The sequence below is a fragment of the Electrona antarctica genome, assembly GCF_951216825.1.
Source record: "Electrona antarctica genome assembly, chromosome: 6".
Classification (NCBI taxonomy): Eukaryota; Metazoa; Chordata; class Actinopteri; order Myctophiformes; family Myctophidae; genus Electrona; species Electrona antarctica.
The window spans coordinates 60,129,269-60,153,884 of record NC_136811.1 but is presented as its reverse complement, the minus strand read 5'-3'; the positions used below and the strand labels follow the sequence as shown (position 1 = coordinate 60,153,884).

Genomic DNA, 24,616 nt, shown 5'->3' with positions numbered 1-24,616 from the left:
CAGTGTCCTGCTAGTCTCATTCTCCTGGTGTCTCTGGCAGTGTCCTGCTATAGTCTCATTCTCCTGGTGTCTCTGGCAGTGTCCTGCTAGTCTCATTCTCCTGGTGTCTCTGGCAGTGTCCTGCTATAGTCTCATTCTCCTGGTGTCTCTGGCAGTGTCCTGCTAGTCTCATTCTCCTGGTGTCTCTGGCAGTGTCCTGCTATAGTCTCATTCTCCTGGTGTCTCTGGCAGTGTCCTGCAATAGTCTCATTCTCCTGGTGTCTCTGGCAGTGTCCTGCTATAGTCTCATTCTCCTGGTGTCTCTGGCAGTGTCCTGGTGTCCCTGGCAGAGTCCTGCTATAGTCTCATTCTCCTGGTGTCTCTGGCAGTGTCCTGCTAGTCTCATTCTCCTGGTGTCTCTGGCAGTGTCCTGCTATAGTCTCATTCTCCTGGTGTCTCTGGCAGTGTCCTGCTAGTCTCATTCTCCTGGTGTCTCTGGCAGAGTCCTGCTAGTCTCATTCTCCTGGTGTCTCTGGCAGAGTCCTGCTAGTCTCATTCTCCTGGTGTCTCTGGCAGTGTCCTGCTAGTCTCATTCTCCTGGTGTCTCTGGCAGTGTCCTGCTAGTCTCATTCTCCTGGTGTCTCTGGCAGAGTCCTGCTAGTCTCATTCTCCTGGCTGCTATTTTGTCACTCACCCTGAATATTCCGGCATACAGATTCACGTTGGTAACATGTGTACTCTTGCTGATGTTGAGCACTACGCGTAACATTCTGGTGTAGCACCGTCTAGAGCCTTCTGCAAGGTTGGCTTCATTCACCCGTCTTCCCTTTCACCCACCTTCACTTAATGTGGCCCTCAGGTTAATATCAACTGGGGGCCCGGGGGCCACATGGGGCCCCCACCTTCACTTAATGTGGCCCTCAGGTTAATATCAACTGGGGGCCCGGGGGCCACATGGGGCCCCCACCTTCACTTAATGTGGCCCTCAGGTTAATATCAACTGGGGGCCCGGGGGCCACATGGGGCCCCCACCTTCACTTAATGTGGCCCTCAGGTTAATATCAACTGGGGGCCCGGGGGCCACATGGGGCCCCCACCTTCACTTAATGTGGCCCTCAGGTTAATATCAACTGGGGGGCCACATGGGGCCCCCACCTTCACTTAATGTGGCCCTCAGGTTAATATCAACTGGGGGCCCGGAGGCCACATGGGGCCCCCACCTTCACTTAATGTGGCCCTCAGGTTAATATCAACTGGGGGCCCGGGGGCCACATGGGGCCCCCACCTTCACTTAATGTGGCCCTCAGGTTAATATCAACTGGGGGCTCGGGGGCCACATGCGGCCCTCACCTTCACTAAATGCGGCCCTCAGGTTATTATCAGAATACGGTGATAGTATTCTTTTCAGCTGTTACAATTCCAAACATGACCCGCTTTTAATTACTTCAGTCTATATTAGTACTGTAGCTTAATGAGTAGTATTAAAATGTTTGTCGTTTTTATGTCCACTGTATTTGTATTTAGTTCATAAATAAATAATTAGCATATCTAGCATAACCAACTAAATACATTTATTTGAAATTAAATGCGTAAAGTTTACTTTTCAGAATTCCACTTCAAAAATAGAAAAAAATAAAATAGTGCAGTTCAAATATAGCTTCAAATATACGCGTCGCACTGCGACTAGAGTTCTCATCGGGCCTGAAAATTAAGGCCCGGCCCTACCCTACCCTAACTGGGTCGGCCCGAGGCCCGGCCCGACCCTAACAATTACCATAATGTCAGGCCCGAAAACCCGAAAAATCCCGAGTGGAAAAAAAAGAGAAAAAAAGGAAAAAGAAAAATGCCACTATATGGCCGCGGCGCCGTGGATTATTGAGACGACCGTGTCAGAGAACGCACTTATAGTCTAGTCGCCGAAATAAAGGATTTATGTAACTCACGTCAATTGGCTGATAATGTTCCATTTTCAACATTCTAATGGTTTCCAGCAATTTCCAGGGGTGAGTAAACATCTTCTGAATCAAAGTAGCAGCGATCCTCTGAAGTGACGCAGTTAATTATGTCCAATAGGCTACTGGTAATATTATGACAATTGTCAACTTGGCTATAATCTACTAGGTTACTGTATAGTTTACATTAATCATTGCCTCTCAAACCCACATACCACGCGTAATGTGCGTTGCCTAACCAAAAGAACAGACATACAAACCATCAACATGCCGCTCGATGGCGTGTCGAGTCTGTCGACAGCTTGCAGATCTTTTATTTTGGGCAGTGGGCACACAACGAGGCGCGCTGCGCTACGATGGGGAAATTAAATAGCTGTAGGCTACAGCGCGCTGCGATACGATTTGTAAACCAAATAGCTGTAGCCTATACAGTGTGACTGTAACATTGCTTGGTCATCATGTAACTATATTACGTGCAGGCGCTTTCATAGTAATATGGAGCATTTACCGTTGATTAGGTAGCCTAATTTAGCTTATTCACCCAGCTGGGTTCAACGAGACAGCAGTGTCTCGTTAAGCCCCGGCGTTTCCAAAACGAGCTATTGCGGATAAATCGATGGTCTTATAAAATATTTAAGCATATGGCAAGTTGACTTAAGTTATATAGTTGATGCTGAGCAGTAAGCAGCTCATTTGGTTGGCAAACCAGAGGCCAGCCAGCGGTAGCAAGTTCAACAACCACCGTTCTATTCTGTCACTTTGGTGCGCTGCTGCCTGGTGCCTGCTGCTGATCATCGCCGCCTCCTCCTTCAGTCACATATAGTATAATAGCCTAAACTGTAAAAGTTAATCGCCAACATTCACCAGCTCAGCCCTCTTCATATTAAATAAATACATTACACAAACAACAGAATTGTTATTTTTGTTATAATAAAATTATATAAAAAAAATAAAAAAAATCACAGAGCCCGAGGCTCGGCCCGGCCCGACTAATTATCGTGCATTTTGGGCCCGGCCCCACCCGAAAATGTCGGGCCGGGTCGGGCCGGGCCCGGTTCGGGCAGAGATTGAGAACTCTAACTGCGACACGGTTTGAGCTTGTAGATCGGCTATTTTTGATATGACAGACCTACAGTATGCAATGTGGCCCTCTGGAGTGAGTGTGGAACTATAGCGGCCCTCTGGAGTGAGTGTGGAACTATAGTGGCTCTCTGGAGTGAGTGTGGAACTATAGTGGCCCTCTGGAGTGAGTGTGGAACTACAGTGGCCCTCTGGAGTGAGTGTGGAACTATAGTGGCTCTCTGGAGTGAGTGTGGAACTATAGTGGCCCTCTGGAGTGAGTGTGGAACTATAGTGGCCCTCTGGAGTGAGTGTGGAACTATAGTGGCTCTCTGGAGTGAGTGTGGAACTATAGTGGCCCTCTGGAGGGAGTGTGGAACTACAGTGGCCCTCTGGAGTGAGTGTGGAACTACAGTGGCCCTCTGGAGTGAGTGTGGAACTATAGTGGCCCTCTGGAATGAGTGTGGAACTATAGTGGTCCTCTGGAGTGAGTGTGGAACTATAGTGGTCCTCTGGAGTGAGTGTGGAACTATAGTGGCCCTCTGGAGTGAGTGTGGAACTATAGTGGCCCTCTAGAGTGAGTGTGGAACTATAGTGGCCCTCTGGAGTGAGTGTGGAACTATAGTGGCCCTCTGGAGTGAGTGTGGAACTATAGTGGCCCTCTGGAGTGAGTGTGGAACTACAGTGGCTCTCTGGAGTGAGTGTGGAACTATATTGGCCCTCTGGAGTGAGCGTGGAACTATAGTGGCCCTCTGGAGTGAGTGTGGAACTATAGTGGCCCTCTGGAGTGAGTGTGGAACTATAGTGGCCCTCTGGAGTGAGTGTGGAACTATAGTGGCCCTCTGGAGTGAGCGTGGAACTATAGTGGCCCTCTGGAGTGAGCGTGGAACTATAGTGGCCCTCTGGAGTGAGTGTGGAACTACAGTGGCTCTCTGGAGTGAGTGTGGAACTATAGTGGCCCTCTGGAGTGAGTGTGGAACTACAGTGGCTCTCTGGAGTGAGTGTGGAACTATAGTGGCCCTCTGGAGTGAGCGTGGAACTATAGTGGCCCTCTGGAGTGAGTGTGGAACTACAGTGGCTCTCTGGAGTGAGTGTGGAACTATAGTGGCCCTCTGGAGTGAGTGTGGAACTATAGTGGCCCTCTGGAGTGAGCGTGGAACTATAGTGGCCCTCTGGAGTGAGTGTGGAACTATAGTGGCCCTCTGGAGTGAGTGTGGAACTATAGTGGCCCTCTGGAGTGAGTGTGGAACTACAGTGGCTCTCTGGAGTGAGTGTGGAACTATAGTGGCCCTCTGGAGTGAGTGTGGAACTATAGTGGCCCTCTGGAGTGAGTGTGGAACTATAGTGGCTCTCTGGAGTGAGCATGTAAATAAATACAGTGGGACCTAGACTCCATCTTCAAAGTGTCCCAGCCCTGCAGTGCATTCAGTGCAGCCTGAGTGTGAAGGTATGCCTGCTGTGGGGAATACAGTGAGGAGGACAAAGTCTATTTTTAACCCTCCACCACCACGCGGAGCCGCGTCTCCTTGGCAGCAGCGTCTCCTTGGCAGCAGCGTCTCCTTGGCAGCAGCGTCTCCTTGGCAGCAGCGTCTCCTTGGCAGCAGCGTCTCCTCGGCAGCAGCGTCTCCTTGGCAGCAGCGTCTCCTTGGCAGCAGCGTCTCCTTGGCAGCAGCGTCTCCTTGGCAGCAGCGTCTCCTTGGCAGCAGCGTCTCTTCCTTGGCAGCAGCGTCTCCTTGGCAGCAGCGTCTCCTTGGCAGCAGCGTCTCCTTGGCAGCAGCGTCTCCTTGGCAGCAGCGTCTCCTTGGCAGCAGCGTCTCCTTGGCAGCCGCGTCTCCTTGGCAGCAGCGTCTCCTTGGCAGCCGCGTCTCCTTGGCAGCCGCGTCTCCTTGGCAGCAGCGTCTCCTTGGCAGCCGCGTCTCCTTGGCAGCAGCGTCTCCTTGGCAGCAGCGTCTCCTTGGCAGCAGCGTCTCCTTGGCAGCAGCGTCTCCTTGGCAGCAGCGTCTCCTTGGCAGCAGCGTCTCCTTGGCAGCAGCGTCTCCTTGGCAGCCGCGTCTCCTTGGCAGCCGCGTCTCCTTGGCAGCCGCGTCTCCTTGGCAGCCGCGTCTCCTTGGCAGCAGCGTCTCCTTGGCAGCACGTCTCCTCGGCAGCAGCGTCTCCTTGGCAGCAGCGTCTCCTTGGCAGCAGCGTCTCCTTGGCAGCAGCGTCTCCTTGGCAGCAGCGTCTCCTTAACAGCAGCGTCTCCTTGGCAGCCGCGTCTCCTTGGCAGCAGCGTCTCCTTGGCAGCCGCGTCTCCTTGGCAGCCGCGTCTCCTTGGCAGCAGCGTCTCCTTGGCAGCAGCGTCTCCTTGGCAGCAGCGTCTCCTTGGCAGCAGCGTCTCCTTGGCAGCAGCGTCTCCTTGGCAGCAGCGTCTCCTTGGCAGCAGCGTCTCCTTGGCAGCCGCGTCTCCTTGGCAGCAGCGTCTCTTCCTTGGCAGCAGCGTCTCCTTGGCAGCAGCGTCTCCTTGGCAGCCGCGTCTCCTTGGCAGCCGCGTCTCCTTGGCAGCAGCGTCTCCTTGGCAGCAGCGTCTCCTTGGCAGCAGCGTCTCCTTGGCAGCAGCGTCTCCTTGGCAGCCGCGTCTCCTTGGCAGCCGCGTCTCCTTGGCAGCAGCGTCTCCTTGGCAGCAGCGTCTCCTTGGCAGCAGCGTCTCCTTGGCAGCAGCGTCTCCTTGGCAGCAGCGTCTCCTTGGCAGCAGCGTCTCCTTGGCAGCCGCGTCTCCTTGGCAGCAGCGTCTCCTTGGCAGCAGCGTCTCCTTGGCAGCCGCGTCTCCTTGGCAGCCGCGTCTCCTTGGCAGCAGCGTCTCCTTGGCAGCAGCGTCTCCTTGGCAGCAGCGTCTCCTTGGCAGCAGCGTCTCCTTGGCAGCAGCGTCTCCTTGGCAGCAGCGTCTCTTCCTTGGCAGCAGCGTCTCCTTGGCAGCAGCGTCTCCTTGGCAGCAGCGTCTCCTTGGCAGCAGCGTCTCCTTGGCAGCCGCGTCTCCTTGGCAGCAGCGTCTCCTTGGCAGCAGCGTCTCCTTGGCAGCCGCGTCTCCTTGGCAGCAGCGTCTCCTTGGCAGCAGCGTCTCCTTGGCAGCCGCGTCTCCTTGGCAGCAGCGTCTCCTTGGCAGCAGCGTCTCCTTGGCAGCAGCGTCTCCTTGGCAGCAGCGTCTCCTTGGCAGCAGCGTCTCCTTGGCAGCAGCGTCTCCTTGGCAGCCGCGTCTCCTTGGCAGCAGCGTCTCCTTGGCAGCAGCGTCTCCTTGGCAGCCGCGTCTCCTTGGCAGCCGCGTCTCCTTGGCAGCAGCGTCTCCTTGGCAGCAGCGTCTCCTTGGCAGCAGCGTCTCCTTGGCAGCAGCGTCTCCTTGGCAGCAGCGTCTCCTTGGCAGCAGCGTCTCCTTGGCTGCAGCGTCTCTTCCTTGGCAGCAGCGTCTCTTCCTTGGCAGCAGCGTCTCCTTGGCAGCAGCGTCTCCTTGGCAGCAGCGTCTCCTTGGCAGCAGCGTCTCTTCCTTGGCAGCAGCGTCTCCTTGGCAGCAGCGTCTCCTTGGCAGCAGCGTCTCCTTGGCAGCAGCGTCTCCTTGGCAGCCGCGTCTCCTTGGCAGCAGCGTCTCCTTGGCAGCAGCGTCTCCTTGGCAGCAGCGTCCCCTTGGCAGCAGCGTCTCCTTGGCAGCAGCGTCTCCTTGGCAGCAGCGTCTCCTTGGCAGCAGCGTCTCCTTGGCAGCAGCGTCTCCTTGGCAGCAGCGTCTCCTTGGCAGCAGCGTCTCCTTGGCAGCCGCGTCTCCTTGGCAGCAGCGTCTCCTTGGCAGCAGCGTCTCCTTGGCAGCCGCGTCTCCTTGGCAGCAGCGTCTCCTTGGCAGCAGCGTCTCCTTGGCAGCAGCGTCTCCTTGGCAGCAGCGTCCCCTTGGCCTCCATTCTCTCTTACCTCCAGCTACGTTCAGGACACCGACCATTGTTGATTTTCCAAGCTGGCATGGAATGGAAACAAGCCTGGTTTTATCTAGCATCAGTATTATAATGACTCAAATATTAAAGAATCTGCATATCAGCACCCCCACCACCTCAGGACATTGTGGCACTGCAGCTAAAACTGCTTTCAAAGTCCAGAAAGAAATGACAAGGCCTGGTTATATCAGAGTGGTGATTGAGGCCCAACCATTAGAAATAACTTTGAGGGACATAGACAATATGATATTAAATATTAAAAGCAGTTTTAAAATGCATGTTATTTGCACTTTAATAATAATTATACATTTTATTTATATTACAGTTGATTTAGTCGACTAAAATGTATTTTGGCTGGACGTCATGGAGTTTAAAAGGCTGTGCCGAAAATGGCAGATCTACAAGCTCACGTGAACTTGTAGATCGGCTTTTTGAAATGAACTTGTGTTGGTTCTACTGGATCTCTTTCTCCGCTAGGCCCCTCCCGTTTAAAAATAAGGTGTTGGCCGAACATTTTTCGTCATGGTTTTAGGAGAGTTGCGACATTGAGGGTTCAGAAAACATGCAGCCTGGATGGAGAGGGACGAGCTGGAGTTGGAAATGCATTGTTTTCAACGAGGGGCGGTGCAAATATCAGCCATTTTAGGCATGTGTGCAACATGACAACTGTTTTAAAGTATTGTACAGTAACAACTAAAGTCTCTGTAATGTTTATGCTGTACTATTACTAAGAAAAACGATCTAAAATAAAGGGATTTAAGATCATTAAAGCTGGGCTGTTGCCCTGAGTCTAGCCTGGAACTCACCTATGCTTTTTATGGCATAGTTTCTCCCGGCAGGATCCGCCGGGAGAAACTATGCGCAGCTGCGCGACATGAGACTAATTACTTAGAGCGAGAGAGAGAGAGGAGTGTGTGTACATGTGTGCGTGTGTGTGTCAATTTAACAAAGGTGCAGACGATCAGAAATCAGCAGAGAGTGATCGATGTTTGCGCTACTCTATGCCGAATTGAAGTGGACTCGGACCCAGACTTTTTTTTTCTTCCTGGAAATAAAAATGCCTGGGTTTCCGAGGCTACCCTGAGTCCAGTCCAGTGGCTACCCTAGTCCAGTGCATTCTGCCCTGAGTCCAGTGCATTCTGCCCTGAGTCCAGTGCATTCTGCCCTGAGTCCAGTGCATTCTGCCCTGAGTCCAGTGCATTCTGCCCTGAGTCCAGTGCATTCTACCCTGAGTCCAGTGCATTCTGCCCTGAGTCCAGTGCATTCTACCCTGAGTCCAGTGCATTCTGCCCTGAGTCCAGTGCATTCTGCCCTGAGTCCAGTGCATTCTACCCTGAGTCCAGTGCATTCTGCCCTGAGTCCAGTGCATTCTGCCCTGAGTCCAGTGCATTCTGCCCTGAGTCCAGTGCATTCTGCCCTGAGTCCAGTGCATTCTGCCCTGAGTCCAGTGCATTCTGCCCTGAGTCCAGTGCATTCTACCCTGAGTCCAGTGCATTCTGCCCTGAGTCCAGTGCATTCTGCCCTGAGTCCAGTGCATTCTGCCCTGAGTCCAGTGCATTCTGCCCTGAGTCCAGTGCATTCTGCCCTGAGTCCAGTGCATTCTGCCCTGAGTCCAGTGCATTGGCTACCCTGAGTCCAGTGCATTCTACCCTGAGTCCAGTGCATTCTGCCCTGAGTCCAGTGCATTCTGCCCTGAGTCCAGTGCATTCTGCCCTGAGTCCAGTGCATTCTGCCCTGAGTCCAGTGCATTCTGCCCTGAGTCCAGTGCATTCTGCCCTGAGTCCAGTGCATCTATTCTCCAATAGAAGTCTATGTAGGAGAGCCTCCATTGGACTGAAGCCAATGGAAGTCTATGTAGGAGAGCCTCCATTGGGCTGAAGCCAATAGAAGTCTATGTAGGAGAGCCTCCATTGGACTGAAGCCAATGGAAGTCTATGTAGGAGAGCCTCCATTGGACTGAAGCCAATGGAAGTCTATGTAGGAGAGCCTCCATTGGACTGAAGCCAATGGAAGTCTGCCCTGAGTCCAGTGCATTCTGCCCTGAGTCCAGTGCATTCTGCCCTGAGTCCAGTGCATTCTGCCCTGAGTCCAGTGCATTCTGCCCTGAGTCCAGTGCATTCTGCCCTGAGTCCAGTGCATTGGCTACCCTGAGTCCAGTGCATTCTACCCTGAGTCCAGTGCATTCTGCCCTGAGTCCAGTGCATTCTGCCCTGAGTCCAGTGCATTCTGCCCTGAGTCCAGTGCATTCTGCCCTGAGTCCAGTGCATTCTGCCCTGAGTCCAGTGCATTCTGCCCTGAGTCCAGTGCATTCTGCCCTGAGTCCAGTGCATCTATTCTCCAATAGAAGTCTATGTAGGAGAGCCTCCATTGGACTGAAGCCAATGGAAGTCTATGTAGGAGAGCCTCCATTGGGCTGAAGCCAATAGAAGTCTATGTAGGAGAGCCTCCATTGGACTGAAGCCAATGGAAGTCTATGTAGGAGAGCCTCCATTGGACTGAAGCCAATGGAAGTCTATGTAGGAGAGCCTCCATTGGACTGAAGCCAATGGAAGTCTATGTAGGAGAGCCTCCATTGGACTGAAGCCAATGGAAGTCTATGTAGGAGAGCCTCCATTGGACTGAAGCCAATGGAAGTCTATGTAGGAGAGCCTCCATTGGACTGAAGCCAATGGAAGTCTATGTAGGAGAGCCTCCATTGGACTGAAGCCAATGGAAGTCTATGTAGGAGAGCCTCTATTGGACTGAAGCCAATAGAAGTCTATGTAGGAGAGCCTCCATTGGACTGAAGCCAATGGAAGTCTATGTAGGAGAGCCTCCATTGGACTGAAGCCAATGGAAGTCTATGTAGGAGGAGCCTCCATTGGACTGAAGCCAATGGAAGTCTATGTAGGAGAGCCTCCATTGGACTGAAGCCAATGGAAGTCTATGTAGGAGAGCCTCCATTGGACTGAAGCCAATGGAAGTCTATGTAGGAGAGCCTCCATTGGACTGAAGCCAATGGAAGTCTATGTAGGAGAGCCTCCATTGGACTGAAGCCAATGGAAGTCTATGTAGGAGAGCCTCCATTGGACTGAAGCCAATAGAAGTCTATGTAGGAGAGCCTCCATTGGACTGAAGCCAATAGAAGTCTATGTAGGAGAGCCTCCATTGGACTGAAGCCAATAGAAGTCTATGTAGGAGAGCCTCCATTGGACTGAAGCCAATAGAAGTCTATGTAGGAGAGCCTCCATTGGACTGAAGCCAATGGAAGTCTATGTAGGAGATCCACCATTGGACTGAAGTTGTCACAACTCTCATCTAAACACCGCTGGGTTTTAGTCGACAAAATTAACACTGCCTCTCTGTCCTGTCCTGTCCTGTCCTGTCTCTGTCTCTGTCCTGTCCTGTCCTCGCAGATTCCCTGGAGTCGGCCAAGGAAGCCAACGTGAAGCTGAACGCCACTCTCAACCAGACCCTGGAGGAGCTGAACTCCTGCTGAGCTGCTGCCGCCACCTCCTCCACCTCCCCAGCACCACCTGCACCACCTCCCCAGCACCACCTCCTCCACCTCCCCAGCACCACCTCCTCCACCTCCTACCTCCTCCACCCCAGCACCTCCTGTCCTCTCTACCCATGTAGCCCTGAAGGCTTATTCATAGTCCCAAGTTTTGGGTGATAAGGTGACCAGCAAAACAGTGGTCAGCCTCTGAGGTGACCACCCTTTCGGTGGTCAGCCTCTGAGGTGACCACCTAAAACTTGGACTATGAATAGGCCTTGAATTATCCTCCTCCAGTGAGGTCGTATCTGGAGACACATCGTGTGTCCAGTGAGGTCGTATCTGGAGACACATCGTGTGCCCAGTGAGGTCGTATCTGGAGACACATCGTGTGTCCAGTGAGGTCGTATCTGGAGACACATCGTGTGTCCAGTGAGGTCGTATCTGGAGACACATCGTGTGTCCAGTGAGGTCGTATCTGGAGACACATCGTGTGTCCAGTGAGGTCGTATCTGGAGGTCGGGATGAGACGTCATTCGAGTCGTTTTGTTTTTTGTTTTGTTTTAGGTTTTTTATTTTTGGTGAAGGTAGAAATCTTGTCCCATTCCTTCTTCCTTTTCCTCATTGGAACCCTCCCCGGCTTTGCCTCTCGAGAGCATCGAATGAAACCAAATGAACCCGTAACGTAACGGGTCCATTTGGTTTAATTTTGCGCTCTGGAGAGCAGTATGTCCTGGTTGTTTCTTTGGGGTGAAAAAGAGCTTCTCTTAAGGCCATTAGCCATTAGCGTTTCCTCTCTATATGGGGCCACTTATCTCCTCCAGAGGACTTGTCCATCTCCACACATTCCCTAAGATTTAGCCCACGTTCAACCATTGTTCTCCATTGCTTTCTATACATTCCTGCTGTCTGTCTGTCTGTCTGTCTGTCTGTCTGTCTTGGCATTAAATGTCCCACATCTGGTCTGTTAAAACAACTAACTGGTGCTCTTCTGTATGCACACATCTCTGGAGGAGTTAAGACAACTAAATAGTCTTCTGTATGCACACATCTCTGGAGGAGTTAAGACAACTAAATAGTCTTCTGTATGCACACATCTCTGGAGGAGTTGAACAACTAAATAGTCTTCTGTATGCACACATCTCTGGAGGAGTTGAACAACTAAATAGTCTTCTGTATGCACACATCTCTGGAGGAGTTTAACAACTAAATAGTCTTCTGTATGCAAACATCTCTGGAGGAGCCGGAATGTCAAAGCTCTTGGTTTTTTCTTCCGAGCACTAAGGTGTTCTTTTGTTTTTTTACGTCCCTTGCCAACCAGAATCATCTTTCTCTATCTGCTTTGCACGCACGCACACACAGACGCACACACAGACGCACACACAGACACACACACAGACACACAGACGCACGCACAGACAGACACGCACCTGCGTTGTTCCTAAATTCTCGCCTCATCCTCCCTCTCCACCCGAAAAACCACACTCTTCTCTTCCCTGTCAGCTGACTGTGCCAACCCCCTGATCCTGCTTTTTCTACTCAGTATTTAATGTTGATATTTAGAGGTCCAGATGTTGGTCTATCTGGGAGAAGATATTTAGAGTCCCAGACTGGGAGATGTTAGTCTATCTGGTTTAAGGGAGATGTTATTTAACATTTTAGATTATATTCATTAACCACTTTCTAAGCAAATCTTCCCTATTTTGGGGCCCGTCATCACAGGGCCCGTCATCACAGGGCCCCGTCATCACAGTCATCACAGGGCCCCGTCATCACAGGGCCCCGTCATCACAGTCATCACAGGGCCCCGTCATCACAGTCATCACAGGGCCCCGTCATCACAGGGCCCCGTCATCACAGGGCCCCGTCATCACAGGGCCCCGTCATCACAGTCATCACAGTCATCACAGGGCCCCGTCATCACAGTCATCACAGGGCCCCGTCATCACAGGGCAAAAGATTTTCAGAAAACGGTGGAAGTAGCCGCAAGCGCGCTCTCTCTCTCTCTCGCTCTCTCTCTCTGTCGCTCTCTCTCTCTCTCTCTCTCTCTCTCTCTCTCTCTCTCTCTCTCTCTCTCTCTCTCTCTCTCTCTCTGTCGCTCTCTCTCTCTCTCTCTGTCGCTCTCTCTCTCTCTGTCGCTCTCTCTCTCTCTCTCTCTCTCTCTCGCTCTCTCTCTCTCTCTCTCTCTCTCTCTCTCCTCTCTCTCTCTCTCTCTCTCTCTCTCTCTCTCTCTCTCTCTCTCTCTCTCTCTCTGCTTACTTCCTCCTCCTCCGCACGACGATGTATCAAATATGGCGTTGAAGTGGTTTGGGGCTCACCATCGCATGACTGTAAGTCAAACGGTTTGTTCGTTTCGTTCTTCTCGACTCTTAACCACGAGGGAATAGATTTAGTTGTCTGATGATGTGTTTTAGATTATTAAGACGAGGCCAAATTTCATATCTGCAACTGGAAGTTAACCACAGATGTATTGACCAATCACCATCATTGTAGTCATGTTTTTTTTTCCTTCAGTTTGTTTTTTGTATGAGGTGATGTGTGTGTGTGGTGGGGGGGGGGGGGGTGTTTAGGGGAGTGATCTGATCAGCCAATCACATCGACACATTCCACACTGCCAAAAATGGGACGGCCAATCAATGACGGGCAAATAACGGGACGGCCCGCGTGGGCCAATCAATGATGGGAGAAGGGAAGCCCCGCCTCTTTATTATCAATGATGGGAGAAGGGAGAGCCCCGCCTCTTTATTATCACATGGATGATTTAACTTTGGGTTTTTTTTCTCTTTTTTTTTGTCTGTCTGCATAATTAATGAACCCTATGAAATGAAATAAAAGTATAATAAATGTATGGCATGGAAACCATGTTTTTAACTGGAAGCTTTTTGCAACATGGCCGAGTTAAATAAAGCATTTTTGTTACCAGTTTATTTTCTCATTGTAAGAATCATGACAAAAAGAAATTGACACAGGATTTTTTTTTTTTAAATAATAAAGCACCATGATTGGTATTTACATTCCAGACTGTTGTTTTTCATTCAGGTCGGGAGGAATTCTGGTGTTTTAAGCATTATGTTATACTTTAGCTATTGAAAAATAGCAGATATACAAGCTCGTAGTGCCGCGCTACGATCTTGATCTGCTATTTTTTTAAGAATCGTGAAAATGTGGCACAAATCTATGAATATATTCTTTCAGAGCGAACGATTTTAACTCAAGTCTTATGGGGGGGGGGGGTCCCTGGAACAACATCATTTCAGATGGGGGGAGGGGGGGGGGGTCGGCGGCCAATTACATATAATTAGTTGGGGGGTCCTTGACATGAAATAGTATCGATACTGCAACGTAGAAACTTACAAGTAAAAGTCCAGAATTTAAAACTTGAGAGTTTTTTTTTTTTTAAAGTAATTGTGTAGAATGTCCCATTCTACAGTTTAATTGTATATCATTTGAATGTCCCATTCTACAGTTTAATTGTATATCATTTGAATGTCCCATTCTACAGTTTAATTGTATATCATTTGAAAAATATTTTCTAATGGCCAAAATGTCAGTTTGTATGTTTAATGTATGTTTGTTTAGTAATGATCAAAATCTACATTAAGTAGTAAATGGTAAGTTTTCCAATAATTGTAAAAGTGCAATATTTGCCTCTGAGATGCAGTGCAGTAGAAGTCCTCTGAGATGTCCTCTGAGATGCAGTGCAGTAGAAGTCAAAGTACAGAACATTATACCCCAGTAAGTAAGTATGCTACTGTACATGTACTGTACGAGTAAGGTTTACACCACTGGTTTCCAGGGTTAGGGTTAGTAAGGTTTACACCACTGGTTTCCAGGGTTAGGGTTAGTAAGGTTTACACCACTGGTTTCCAGGGTTAGGCTTAGTAAGGTTTACACCACTGGTTTCCATGGTTAGGGTTAGTAAGGTTTACACCACTGGTTTCCAGGGTTAGGGTTAGTAAGGGTTTACACCACTGGTTTCCAGGGTTAGGGTTAGTAAGGTTTACACCACTGGTTTCCAGGGTTAGGGTTAGTAAGGGTTTACACCACTGGTTTCCAGGGTTAGGGTTAGTAAGGTTTACACCACTGGTTTCCAGGGTTAGGGTTAGTAAGGTTTACACCACTGGTTTCCAGGGTTAGGGTTAGTAAGGTTTACACCACTGGTTTCCAGGGTTAGGGTTAGTAAGGTTTACACCACTGGTTTCCAGGGTTAGGCTTAGTAAGGTTTACACCACTGGTTTCCAGGGTTAGGGTTAGTAAGGTTTACACCACTGGTTTCCAGGGTTAGGGTTAGTAAGGTTTACACCACTGGTTTCCAGGGTTAGGGTTAGTAAGGTTTACACCACTGGTTTCCAGGGTTAGGGTTAGTAAGGTTTACACCACTGGTTTCCAGGGTTAGGGTTAGTAAGGTTTACACCACTGGTTTCCAGGGTTAGGGTTAGTAAGGGTTTACACCACTGGTTTACAGGGTTAGGGTTAGTAAGGGTTTACACCACTGGTTTACAGGGTTAGGGTTAGTAAGGTTTACACCACTGGTTTCCAGGGTTAGGGTTAGTAAGGTTTACACCACTGGTTTCCAGGGTTAGGGTTAGTAAGGTTTACACCACTGGTTTCCAGGGTTAGGGTTAGTAAGGTTTACACCACTGGTTTCCAGGGTTAGGGTTAGTAAGGTTTACACCACTGGTTTCCAGGGTTAGGGTTAGTAAGGTTTACACCACTGGTTTACAGGGTTAGGGTTAGTAAGGTTTACACCACTGGTTTCCAGGGTTAGGGTTAGTAAGGTTTACACCACTGGTTTCCAGGGTTAGGGTTAGTAAGGGTTTACACCACTGGTTTACAGGGTTAGGGTTAGTAAGGTTTACACCACTGGTTTACAGGGTTAGGGTTAGTAAGGTTTACACCACTGGTTTCCAGGGTTAGGGTTAGTAAGGTTTACACCACTGGTTTCCAGGGTTAGGGTTAGTAAGGGTTTACACCACTGGTTTCCAGGGTTAGGGTTAGTAAGGTTTACACCACTGGTTTCCAGGGTTAGGGTTAGTAAGGGTTTACACCACTGGTTTACAGGGTTAGGGTTAGTAAGGGTTTACACCACTGGTTTACAGGGTTAGGGTTAGTAAGGTTTACACCACTGGTTTACAGGGTTAGGGTTAGTAAGGTTTACACCACTGGTTTCCAGGGTTAGGGTTAGTAAGGTTTACACCACTGGTTTCCAGGGTTAGGGTTAGTAAGGGTTTACACCACTGGTTTACAGGGTTAGGGTTAGTAAGGTTTACACCACTGGTTTACAGGGTTAGGGTTAGTAAGGTTTACACCACTGGTTTCCAGGGTTAGGGTTAGTAAGGTTTACACCACTGGTTTCCAGGGTTAGGGTTAGTAAGGGTTTACACCACTGGTTTCCAGGGTTAGGGTTAGTAAGGTTTACACCACTGGTTTCCAGGGTTAGGGTTAGTAAGGTTTACACCACTGGTTTCCAGGGTTAGGGTTAGTAAGGTTTACACCACTGGTTTCCAGGGTTAGGGTTAGTAAGGTTTACACCACTGGTTTCCAGGGTTAGGGTTAGTAAGGTTTACACCACTGGTTTCCAGGGTTAGGCTTAGTAAGGTTTACACCACTGGTTTCCAGGGTTAGGGTTAGTAAGGTTTACACCACTGGTTTCCAGGGTTAGGGTTAGTAAGGTTTACACCACTGGTTTCCAGGGTTAGGGTTAGTAAGGTTTACACCACTGGTTTCCAGGGTTAGGGTTAGTAAGGGTTTACACCACTGGTTTCCAGGGTTAGGGTTAGTAAGGGTTTACACCACTGGTTTCCAGGGTTAGGGTTAGTAAGGGTTTACACCACTGGTTTCCAGGGTTAGGGTTAGTAAGGTTTACACCACTGGTTTCCAGGGTTAGGGTTAGTAAGGTTTACACCACTGGTTTCCAGGGTTAGGGTTAGTAAGGTTTACACCACTGGTTTCCAGGGTTAGGGTTAGTAAGGTTTACACCACTGGTTTCCAGGGTTAGGGTTAGTAAGGTTTACACCACTGGTTTCCAGGGTTAGGGTTAGTAAGGTTTACACCACTGGTTTCCAGGGTTAGGGTTAGTAAGGTTTACACCACTGGTTTCCAGGGTTAGGGTTAGTAAGGTTTACACCACTGGTTTCCAGGGTTAGGGTTAGTAAGGTTTACACCACTGGTTTACAGGGTTAGGGTTAGTAAGGTTTACACCACTGGTTTCCAGGGTTAGGGTTAGTAAGGTTTACACCACTGGTTTCCAGGGTTAGGGTTAGTAAGGGTTTACACCACTGGTTTACAGGGTTAGGGTTAGTAAGGTTTACACCACTGGTTTACAGGGTTAGGGTTAGTAAGGTTTACACCACTGGTTTCCAGGGTTAGGGTTAGTAAGGTTTACACCACTGGTTTCCAGGGTTAGGGTTAGTAAGGGTTTACACCACTGGTTTCCAGGGTTAGGGTTAGTAAGGTTTACACCACTGGTTTCCAGGGTTAGGGTTAGTAAGGGTTTACACCACTGGTTTACAGGGTTAGGGTTAGTAAGGGTTTACACCACTGGTTTACAGGGTTAGGGTTAGTAAGGTTTACACCACTGGTTTACAGGGTTAGGGTTAGTAAGGTTTACACCACTGGTTTCCAGGGTTAGGGTTAGTAAGGTTTACACCACTGGTTTCCAGGGTTAGGGTTAGTAAGGGTTTACACCACTGGTTTACAGGGTTAGGGTTAGTAAGGTTTACACCACTGGTTTACAGGGTTAGGGTTAGTAAGGTTTACACCACTGGTTTCCAGGGTTAGGGTTAGTAAGGTTTACACCACTGGTTTCCAGGGTTAGGGTTAGTAAGGGTTTACACCACTGGTTTCCAGGGTTAGGGTTAGTAAGGTTTACACCACTGGTTTCCAGGGTTAGGGTTAGTAAGGTTTACACCACTGGTTTCCAGGGTTAGGGTTAGTAAGGTTTACACCACTGGTTTCCAGGGTTAGGGTTAGTAAGGTTTACACCACTGGTTTCCAGGGTTAGGGTTAGTAAGGTTTACACCACTGGTTTCCAGGGTTAGGCTTAGTAAGGTTTACACCACTGGTTTCCAGGGTTAGGGTTAGTAAGGTTTACACCACTGGTTTCCAGGGTTAGGGTTAGTAAGGTTTACACCACTGGTTTCCAGGGTTAGGGTTAGTAAGGTTTACACCACTGGTTTCCAGGGTTAGGGTTAGTAAGGGTTTACACCACTGGTTTCCAGGGTTAGGGTTAGTAAGGGTTTACACCACTGGTTTCCAGGGTTAGGGTTAGTAAGGGTTTACACCACTGGTTTCCAGGGTTAGGGTTAGTAAGGTTTACACCACTGGTTTCCAGGGTTAGGGTTAGTAAGGTTTACACCACTGGTTTCCAGGGTTAGGGTTAGTAAGGTTTACACCACTGGTTTCCAGGGTTAGGGTTAGTAAGGTTTACACCACTGGTTTCCAGGGTTAGGGTTAGTAAGGTTTACACCACTGGTTTCCAGGGTTAGGGTTAGTAAGGTTTACACCACTGGTTTCCAGGGTTAGGGTTAGTAAGGTTTACACCACTGGTTTCCAGGACGCTGCATGGCTGTAAAACTTCACTCACTAAGAATATATAGTTTCCGTCCACAGCCAGCCACATAGAATAGTATATATACACATTTTCTCTGTACAGCGGTGGCCCAACGGATTGCGGAGCGGTCTTGATACCGGAAGGTCGCCAGTTCGAATCAGCGGTCCGACACGTTAAAATGACCACCGCTGAAGTGCCCTTGAACAAGGCATTGAACCACTACCATGAAATGTTCTATGAGCAGGGCCTGGCTGGAAACAAGTTCTTGAGCTTAGCCCAGATACCCTGGGTAAATATAGTAACTTTGACACGTTTATAAATAAAGGCTGATTAGAAATCAGTTCAGTTTCCGTTTATTTTATTTATAGTACAAAATCACCCCAAGGGGTCCCTGTGCACTTTACAGCATTAATAATACATCAAAAAACAAATCAAAGACAAAAATAGCATAGCAATAAAAAACATGGTAAAATGTGCATAGCTATGGATCATACAGATTAAAACTAGGCGGAACCGTAGTGCATAGAAAAAAGGTGTGTTTTTAGCCTCGACTTAAAAATGTCCAGGGAGTTTGCATTTCTGACATCCTGAGGGAGAGTTCCAGAGACTCGTACATTTGCTGATCCTGCTGTTTGTATATAGGCTATATTTGGTGGGACAGAAATGACTGTACAGCCATTATACATATTAAGTAGCGTTTAGCATCCTGAGCTGGAGTCGAACCCCGGCAGCGGTGGCCGAACGGATTGCGGAGCGGTCTTGATACCGGAAGGTCGCCAGTTCGAATCAGTGGTCCGACACGTTAAAATGACCACCGCTGAAGTGCCCTTGAACAAGGCATTGAACCACTACCATGAAATGTTCTATGAGCAGGGCCTGGCTGGAAACAAGTTCTTGAGCTTAGCCCAGATACCCTGGGTAAATATAGTAATCATTTCATTTCACTTCACACTATCAATGTTGACACTTTTATACTCATAGTATGACGGTGTGACTTGCCATGGTTGATACTTAAAGTGTAACAACAATGAAATGTTTGGACCCAAAGTTTCAGTGGAAATGAGCTTCCACAGTGGCCACAGCCGTCTTGACCGGTAGATGGCGCCCAAGCACATAAAACGGGTTTTGTTCCGTTAACAGTGGCTGTTTAATGTCAAACTGATGTTTGACTAAATGCGGGTCCATTTGGTTTAATTTTACGCTCATCATTAGCAGACAATGTTATCCTTGATCTTGTTTATGCCCCAAATGACTGCAGGGCTACAAGAACCAGCATTTAGTCAACTCTATTCGCAGTAATATCAAAATATAATAATCATTGAACTATAGAAATATACATTGCCAGGTAAACACATTAACATTGCATCTGTCTAAGTAGCCACATGCAGTCATTATTAAGGGTCCATTGAGCTTAGGGGTCCCTTGGCCAAATTAAGAACAGTTTAGCCTATTTATTTTGCAAAACACGTTTGTTTGAAGTATTTATTAACAGTATGTAGACTGGGTTAATTTCACATGAAAGCACAACTCAATACAGAGACTGTTAACTGTGGACGACACTGATGCAGCATTACACTGGTTTACAACACAGACTGTTACTGAGGACGACACACCGATACAGCATTACACTGGTTTACTACACAGACTGTTACTGAGGACGACACACTGATACAGCATTACACTGGTTTACTACACAGACTGTTACTGAGGACGACACACTGATACAGCATTACACTGGTTTACAACACAGACTGTTACTGAGGACGACACACTGATACAGCATTACACTGGTTTACAACACAGACTGTTACTGAGGACGACACACTGATACAGCATTACACTGGTTTACAACACAGACTGTTACTGAGGACGACACACTGATACAGCATTACACTGGTTTACTACACAGACTGTTACTGAGGACGACACACTGATACAGCATTACACTGGTTTACTACACAGACTGTTACTGAGGACGACACACTGATACAGCATTACACTGGTTTACAACACAGACTGTTACTGAGGACGACACACTGATACAGCATTACACTGGTTTACAACACAGACTGTTACTGAGGACGACACACTGATACAGCATTACACTGGTTTACAACACAGACTGTTACTGAGGACGACACACTGATACAGCATTACACTGGTTTACACTGGGTTTATCAGACGTGAAGACAGAATTACCACTCTGGTAGTCTAGTCTGGTAACTGTCTTTCTGACAGAATTACCATCTGATATAATGCATTTCTGATAGAAATACATTGTGATAAGTGTCTTTCTGACAGAATTACCATCTGATATAATGCATTTCTGATAGAAATACATTGTGATAAGTGTCTTTCTGACAGAATTACCATCTGATATAATGCATTTCTGATAGAAATACATTGTGATAAGTGTCTTTCTGACAGAATTACCATCTGATATAATGCATTTCTGATAGAAATACATTGTGATAAGTGTCTTTCTGACAGAATTACCATCTGATATAATGCATTTCTGATAGAAATACATTGTGATAAGTGTCTTTCTGACAGAATTACCATCTGATATAATGCATTTCTGATAGAAATACATTGTGATAAGTGTCTTTCTGACAGAATTACCATCTGATATAATGCATTTCTGATAGAAATACATTGTGATAAGTGTCTTTCTGACAGAATTACCATCTGATATAATGCATTTCTGATAGAAATACATTGTGATAAGTGTCTTTCTGACAGAATTACCATCTGATATAATGCATTTCTGATAGAAATACATTGTGATAAGTGTCTTTCTGACAGAATTACCATCTGATATAATGCATTTCTGATAGAAATACATTGTGATAAGTGTCTTTCTGACAGAATTACCATCTGATATAATGCATTTCTGATAGAAATACATTGTGATAAGTGTCTTTCTGACAGAATTACCATCTGATATAATGCATTTCTGATAGAAATACATTGTGATAAGTGTCTTTCTGACAGAATTACCATCTGATATAATGCATTTCTGATAGAAATACATTGTGATAAGTGTCTTTCTGACAGAATTACCATCTGATATAATGCATTTCTGATAGAAATACATTGTGATAAGTGTCTTTCTGACAGAATTACCATCTGATATAATGCATTTCTGATAGAAATACATTGTGATAAGTGTCTTTCTGACAGAATTACCATCTGATATAATGCATTTCTGATAGAAATACATTGTGATAAGTGTCTTTCTGACAGAATTACCATCTGATATAATGCATTTCTGATAGAAATACATTGTGATAAGTGTCTTTCTGACAGAATTACCATCTGATATAATGCATTTCTGATAGAAATACATTGTGATAAGTGTCTTTCTGACAGAATTACCATCTGATATAATGCATTTCTGATAGAAATACATTGTGATAAGTGTCTTTCTGACAGAATTACCATCTGATATAATGCATTTCTGATAGAAATACATTGTGATAAGTGTCTTTCTGACAGAATTACCATCTGATATAATGCATTTCTGATAGAAATACATTGTGATAAGTGTCTTTCTGACAGAATTACCATCTGATATAATGCATTTCTGATAGAAATACATTGTGATAAGTGTCTTTCTGACAGAATTACCATCTGATATAATGCATTTCTGATAGAAATACATTGTGATAAGTGTCTTTCTGACAGAATTACCATCTGATATAATGCATTTCTGATAGAAATACATTGTGATAAGTGTCTTTCTGACAGAATTACCATCTGATATAATGCATTTCTGATAGAAATACATTGTGATAAGTGTCTTTCTGACAGAATTACCATCTGATATAATGCATTTCTGATAGAAATACATTGTGATAAGTGTCTTTCTGACAGAATTACCATCTGATATAATGCATTTCTGATAGAAATACATTGTGATAAGTGTCTTTCTGACAGAATTACCATCTGATATAATGCATTTCTGATAGAAATACATTGTGATAAGTGTCTTTCTGACAGAATTACCATCTGATATAATGCATTTCTGATAGAAATACATTGTGATAAGTGTCTTTCTGACAGAATTACCATCTGATATAATGCATTTCTGATAGAAATACATTGTGATAAGTGTCTTTCTGACAGAATTACCATCTGATATAATGCATTTCTGATAGAAATACATTGTGATAAGTGTCTTTCTGACAGAATTACCATCTGATATAATGCATTTCTGATAGAAATACATTGTGATAAGTGTCTTTCTGACAGAATTACCATCTGATATAATGCATTTCTGATAGAAATACATTGTGATAAGTGTCTTTCTGACAGAATTACCATCTGATATAATGCATTTCTGATAGAAATACATTGTGATAAGTGTCTTTCTGACAGAATTACCATCTGATATAATGCATTTCTGATAGAAATACATTGTGATAAGTGTCTTTCTGACAGAATTACCATCTGATATAATGCATTTCTGATAGAAATACATTGTGATAAGTGTCTTTCTGACAGAATTACCATCTGATATAATGCATTTCTAATAGAAATACATTGTGATAAGTGTCTTTCTGACAGAATTACCATCTGATATAATGCATTTCTGATAGAATTTCTGAACCCTATAACCACTAAAAAAACATCAAGGGCTGCAATTCGAAACTTGCCCCCGTAAAATCTGAATCAACCCCACCGCCCCCCCCCCCCCCCCCCCCCCCTTCCCCTCACTGTATATGTTTATTTTCCCTTTTTACCTCCATTATGATGAATTCCTGTTCTGTTCTTTGTCTATATAGAATTGTCTATTTGTACGTCTCTAAATGTTTTGATGAATTGAACATGGTGGACCCTCTTGTAAACAAGTGTAATGCTTAATTGGGTCGTCCACTCACAGTTAACAGTCTTTGTATTGAGTTTGTGCTTGAAATGTACTGTAATTCTGCAAACTGTTAATAAATATTTAAATCAATCAATCAATCAATAGTAAACCCTAGAAGTAACAGAAACTGTTTTAGCGTTGTTTGGTAGTTGATTATTTGTTTTCTTTTGTCATAATTAGGGACCAAGAAGTCACGTAGTGACTTTGGTCACTTATTGTTTTTGTGTTTATTTTTCTTCTTCTTCTTCTTCCGCCAAAAATAGCTGTTCTGACTGAATGGTGCAGTCGGTTTTCGCGAAACGTGGTAATCTGGTAGAGGGCCATGCCAAACGGTGAATATGATTGGCCAAATGGTGGCGCTATAGCACTCAATCGATGCAAAACTTGCAAACTTTGAACGTGCATATCTCATGAACCGTTTGACCGTTGGCAATGACACTTTGATACACATATGTGTCTCCTCATGCCGAACAACTTTCGTGTTCTGACTTTTGACTCTGACCTTTAGATCACCCGCCATTTTGAATTATATGAAAAACAGTTCAAATGTAACTCCTCCCAGAATCTTTGCTCAAAATGCACGAAAACTTCTACACGTGAACTTTGGACCTATACGTCTATGTCAGTGGTGCTCAACCTGTGTTTCTATGTCAGTGGTGCTCAACCTGTGTTTCTATGTCAGTGGTGCTCAACCTGTGTTTCTATGTCAGTGGTGCTCAACCTGTGTTTCTATGTCAGTGGTGCTCAACCTGTGTTTCTATGTCAGTGGTGCTCAACCTGTGTTTCTATGTCAGTGGTGCTCAACCTGTGTTTCTATGTCAGTGGTGCTCAACCTGTGTTTCTATGTCAGTGGTGCTCAACCTGTGTTTCTATGTCAGTGGTGCTCAACCTGTGTTTCTATGTCAGTGGTGCTCAACCTGTGTTTCTATGTCAGTGGTGCTCAACCTGTGTTTCTATGTCAGTGGTGCTCAACCTGTGTTTCTATGTCAGTGGTGCTCAACCTGTGTTTCTATGTCAGTGGTGCTCAACCTTTTTCATGTCAAAGGACCCCCAGAATTATCTGTATTTGGCCGCCGAACCCCCATGACATTCCAGGGACCGCCCCGGAAGCAAAGATTTGAGTTAAAAAAACGCTCGCTCTGAAAAAAATATATATTCAAAGATTTGCGCCACATTTTCACGATTTTTTTAAAATAGCAGATCTACAAGCTCGTAGCGCGGCACCGCGCTACGAGCTTGTAGATCTGCTATTTTTCAATAGCTAAAGTATAACATGCTCAAAACACCAAAAGGGGTTCCTGACCGTCCTGAATGTGTTAGAGAGCAGCCTCTCTATCCAACCCAAGTCTCACTCGATCAGGGAGCAACGCAATCTGGAGAATAACATCTCTGACTCCCCTACCATAACACCGTACCTCGATCAGGGAGCAACGCAATCTGGAGAATAACATCTCTGACTCCCCTACCATAACACCGTACCTCGATCAGGGAGCAACGCAATCTGGAGAATAACATTTCTGACTCCCCTACCATAACACCGTACCTCGATCAGGGAGCAACGCAATCTGGAGAATAACATCTCTGACTCCCCTACCATAACACCGTACCTCGATCAGGGAGCAACGCAATCTGGAGAATAACATCTCTGACTCCCCTACCATAACACCGTACCTCGATCAGGGAGCAACGCAATCTGGAGAATAACATCTCTGACTCCCCTACCATAACACCGTACCTCGATCAGGGAGCAACGCAATCTGGAGAATAACATCTCTGACTCC

At 46.7% G+C, this 24,616-nt stretch overlaps 1 protein-coding gene across 2 annotated transcripts in view; it reads left to right on the top strand.

The window, feature by feature from the left end:
* LOC306924825 (uncharacterized protein) overlaps positions 1 to 13,432 on the top strand; it is an 87,997-nt gene extending 74,565 nt beyond the window's left edge. For both annotated transcript variants that reach the window (XM_079503478.1, XM_079503477.1), the window contains exon 9: positions 10,333 to 13,432. In XM_079503478.1, the coding sequence (XP_079359604.1) occupies positions 10,333 to 10,415 (83 nt within the window). In that variant the 3' untranslated portion in view covers positions 10,416 to 13,432. The remainder of the gene's footprint in view (positions 1 to 10,332) is intronic.
* Positions 13,433 to 24,616: the final 11,184 nt, after the last annotated feature.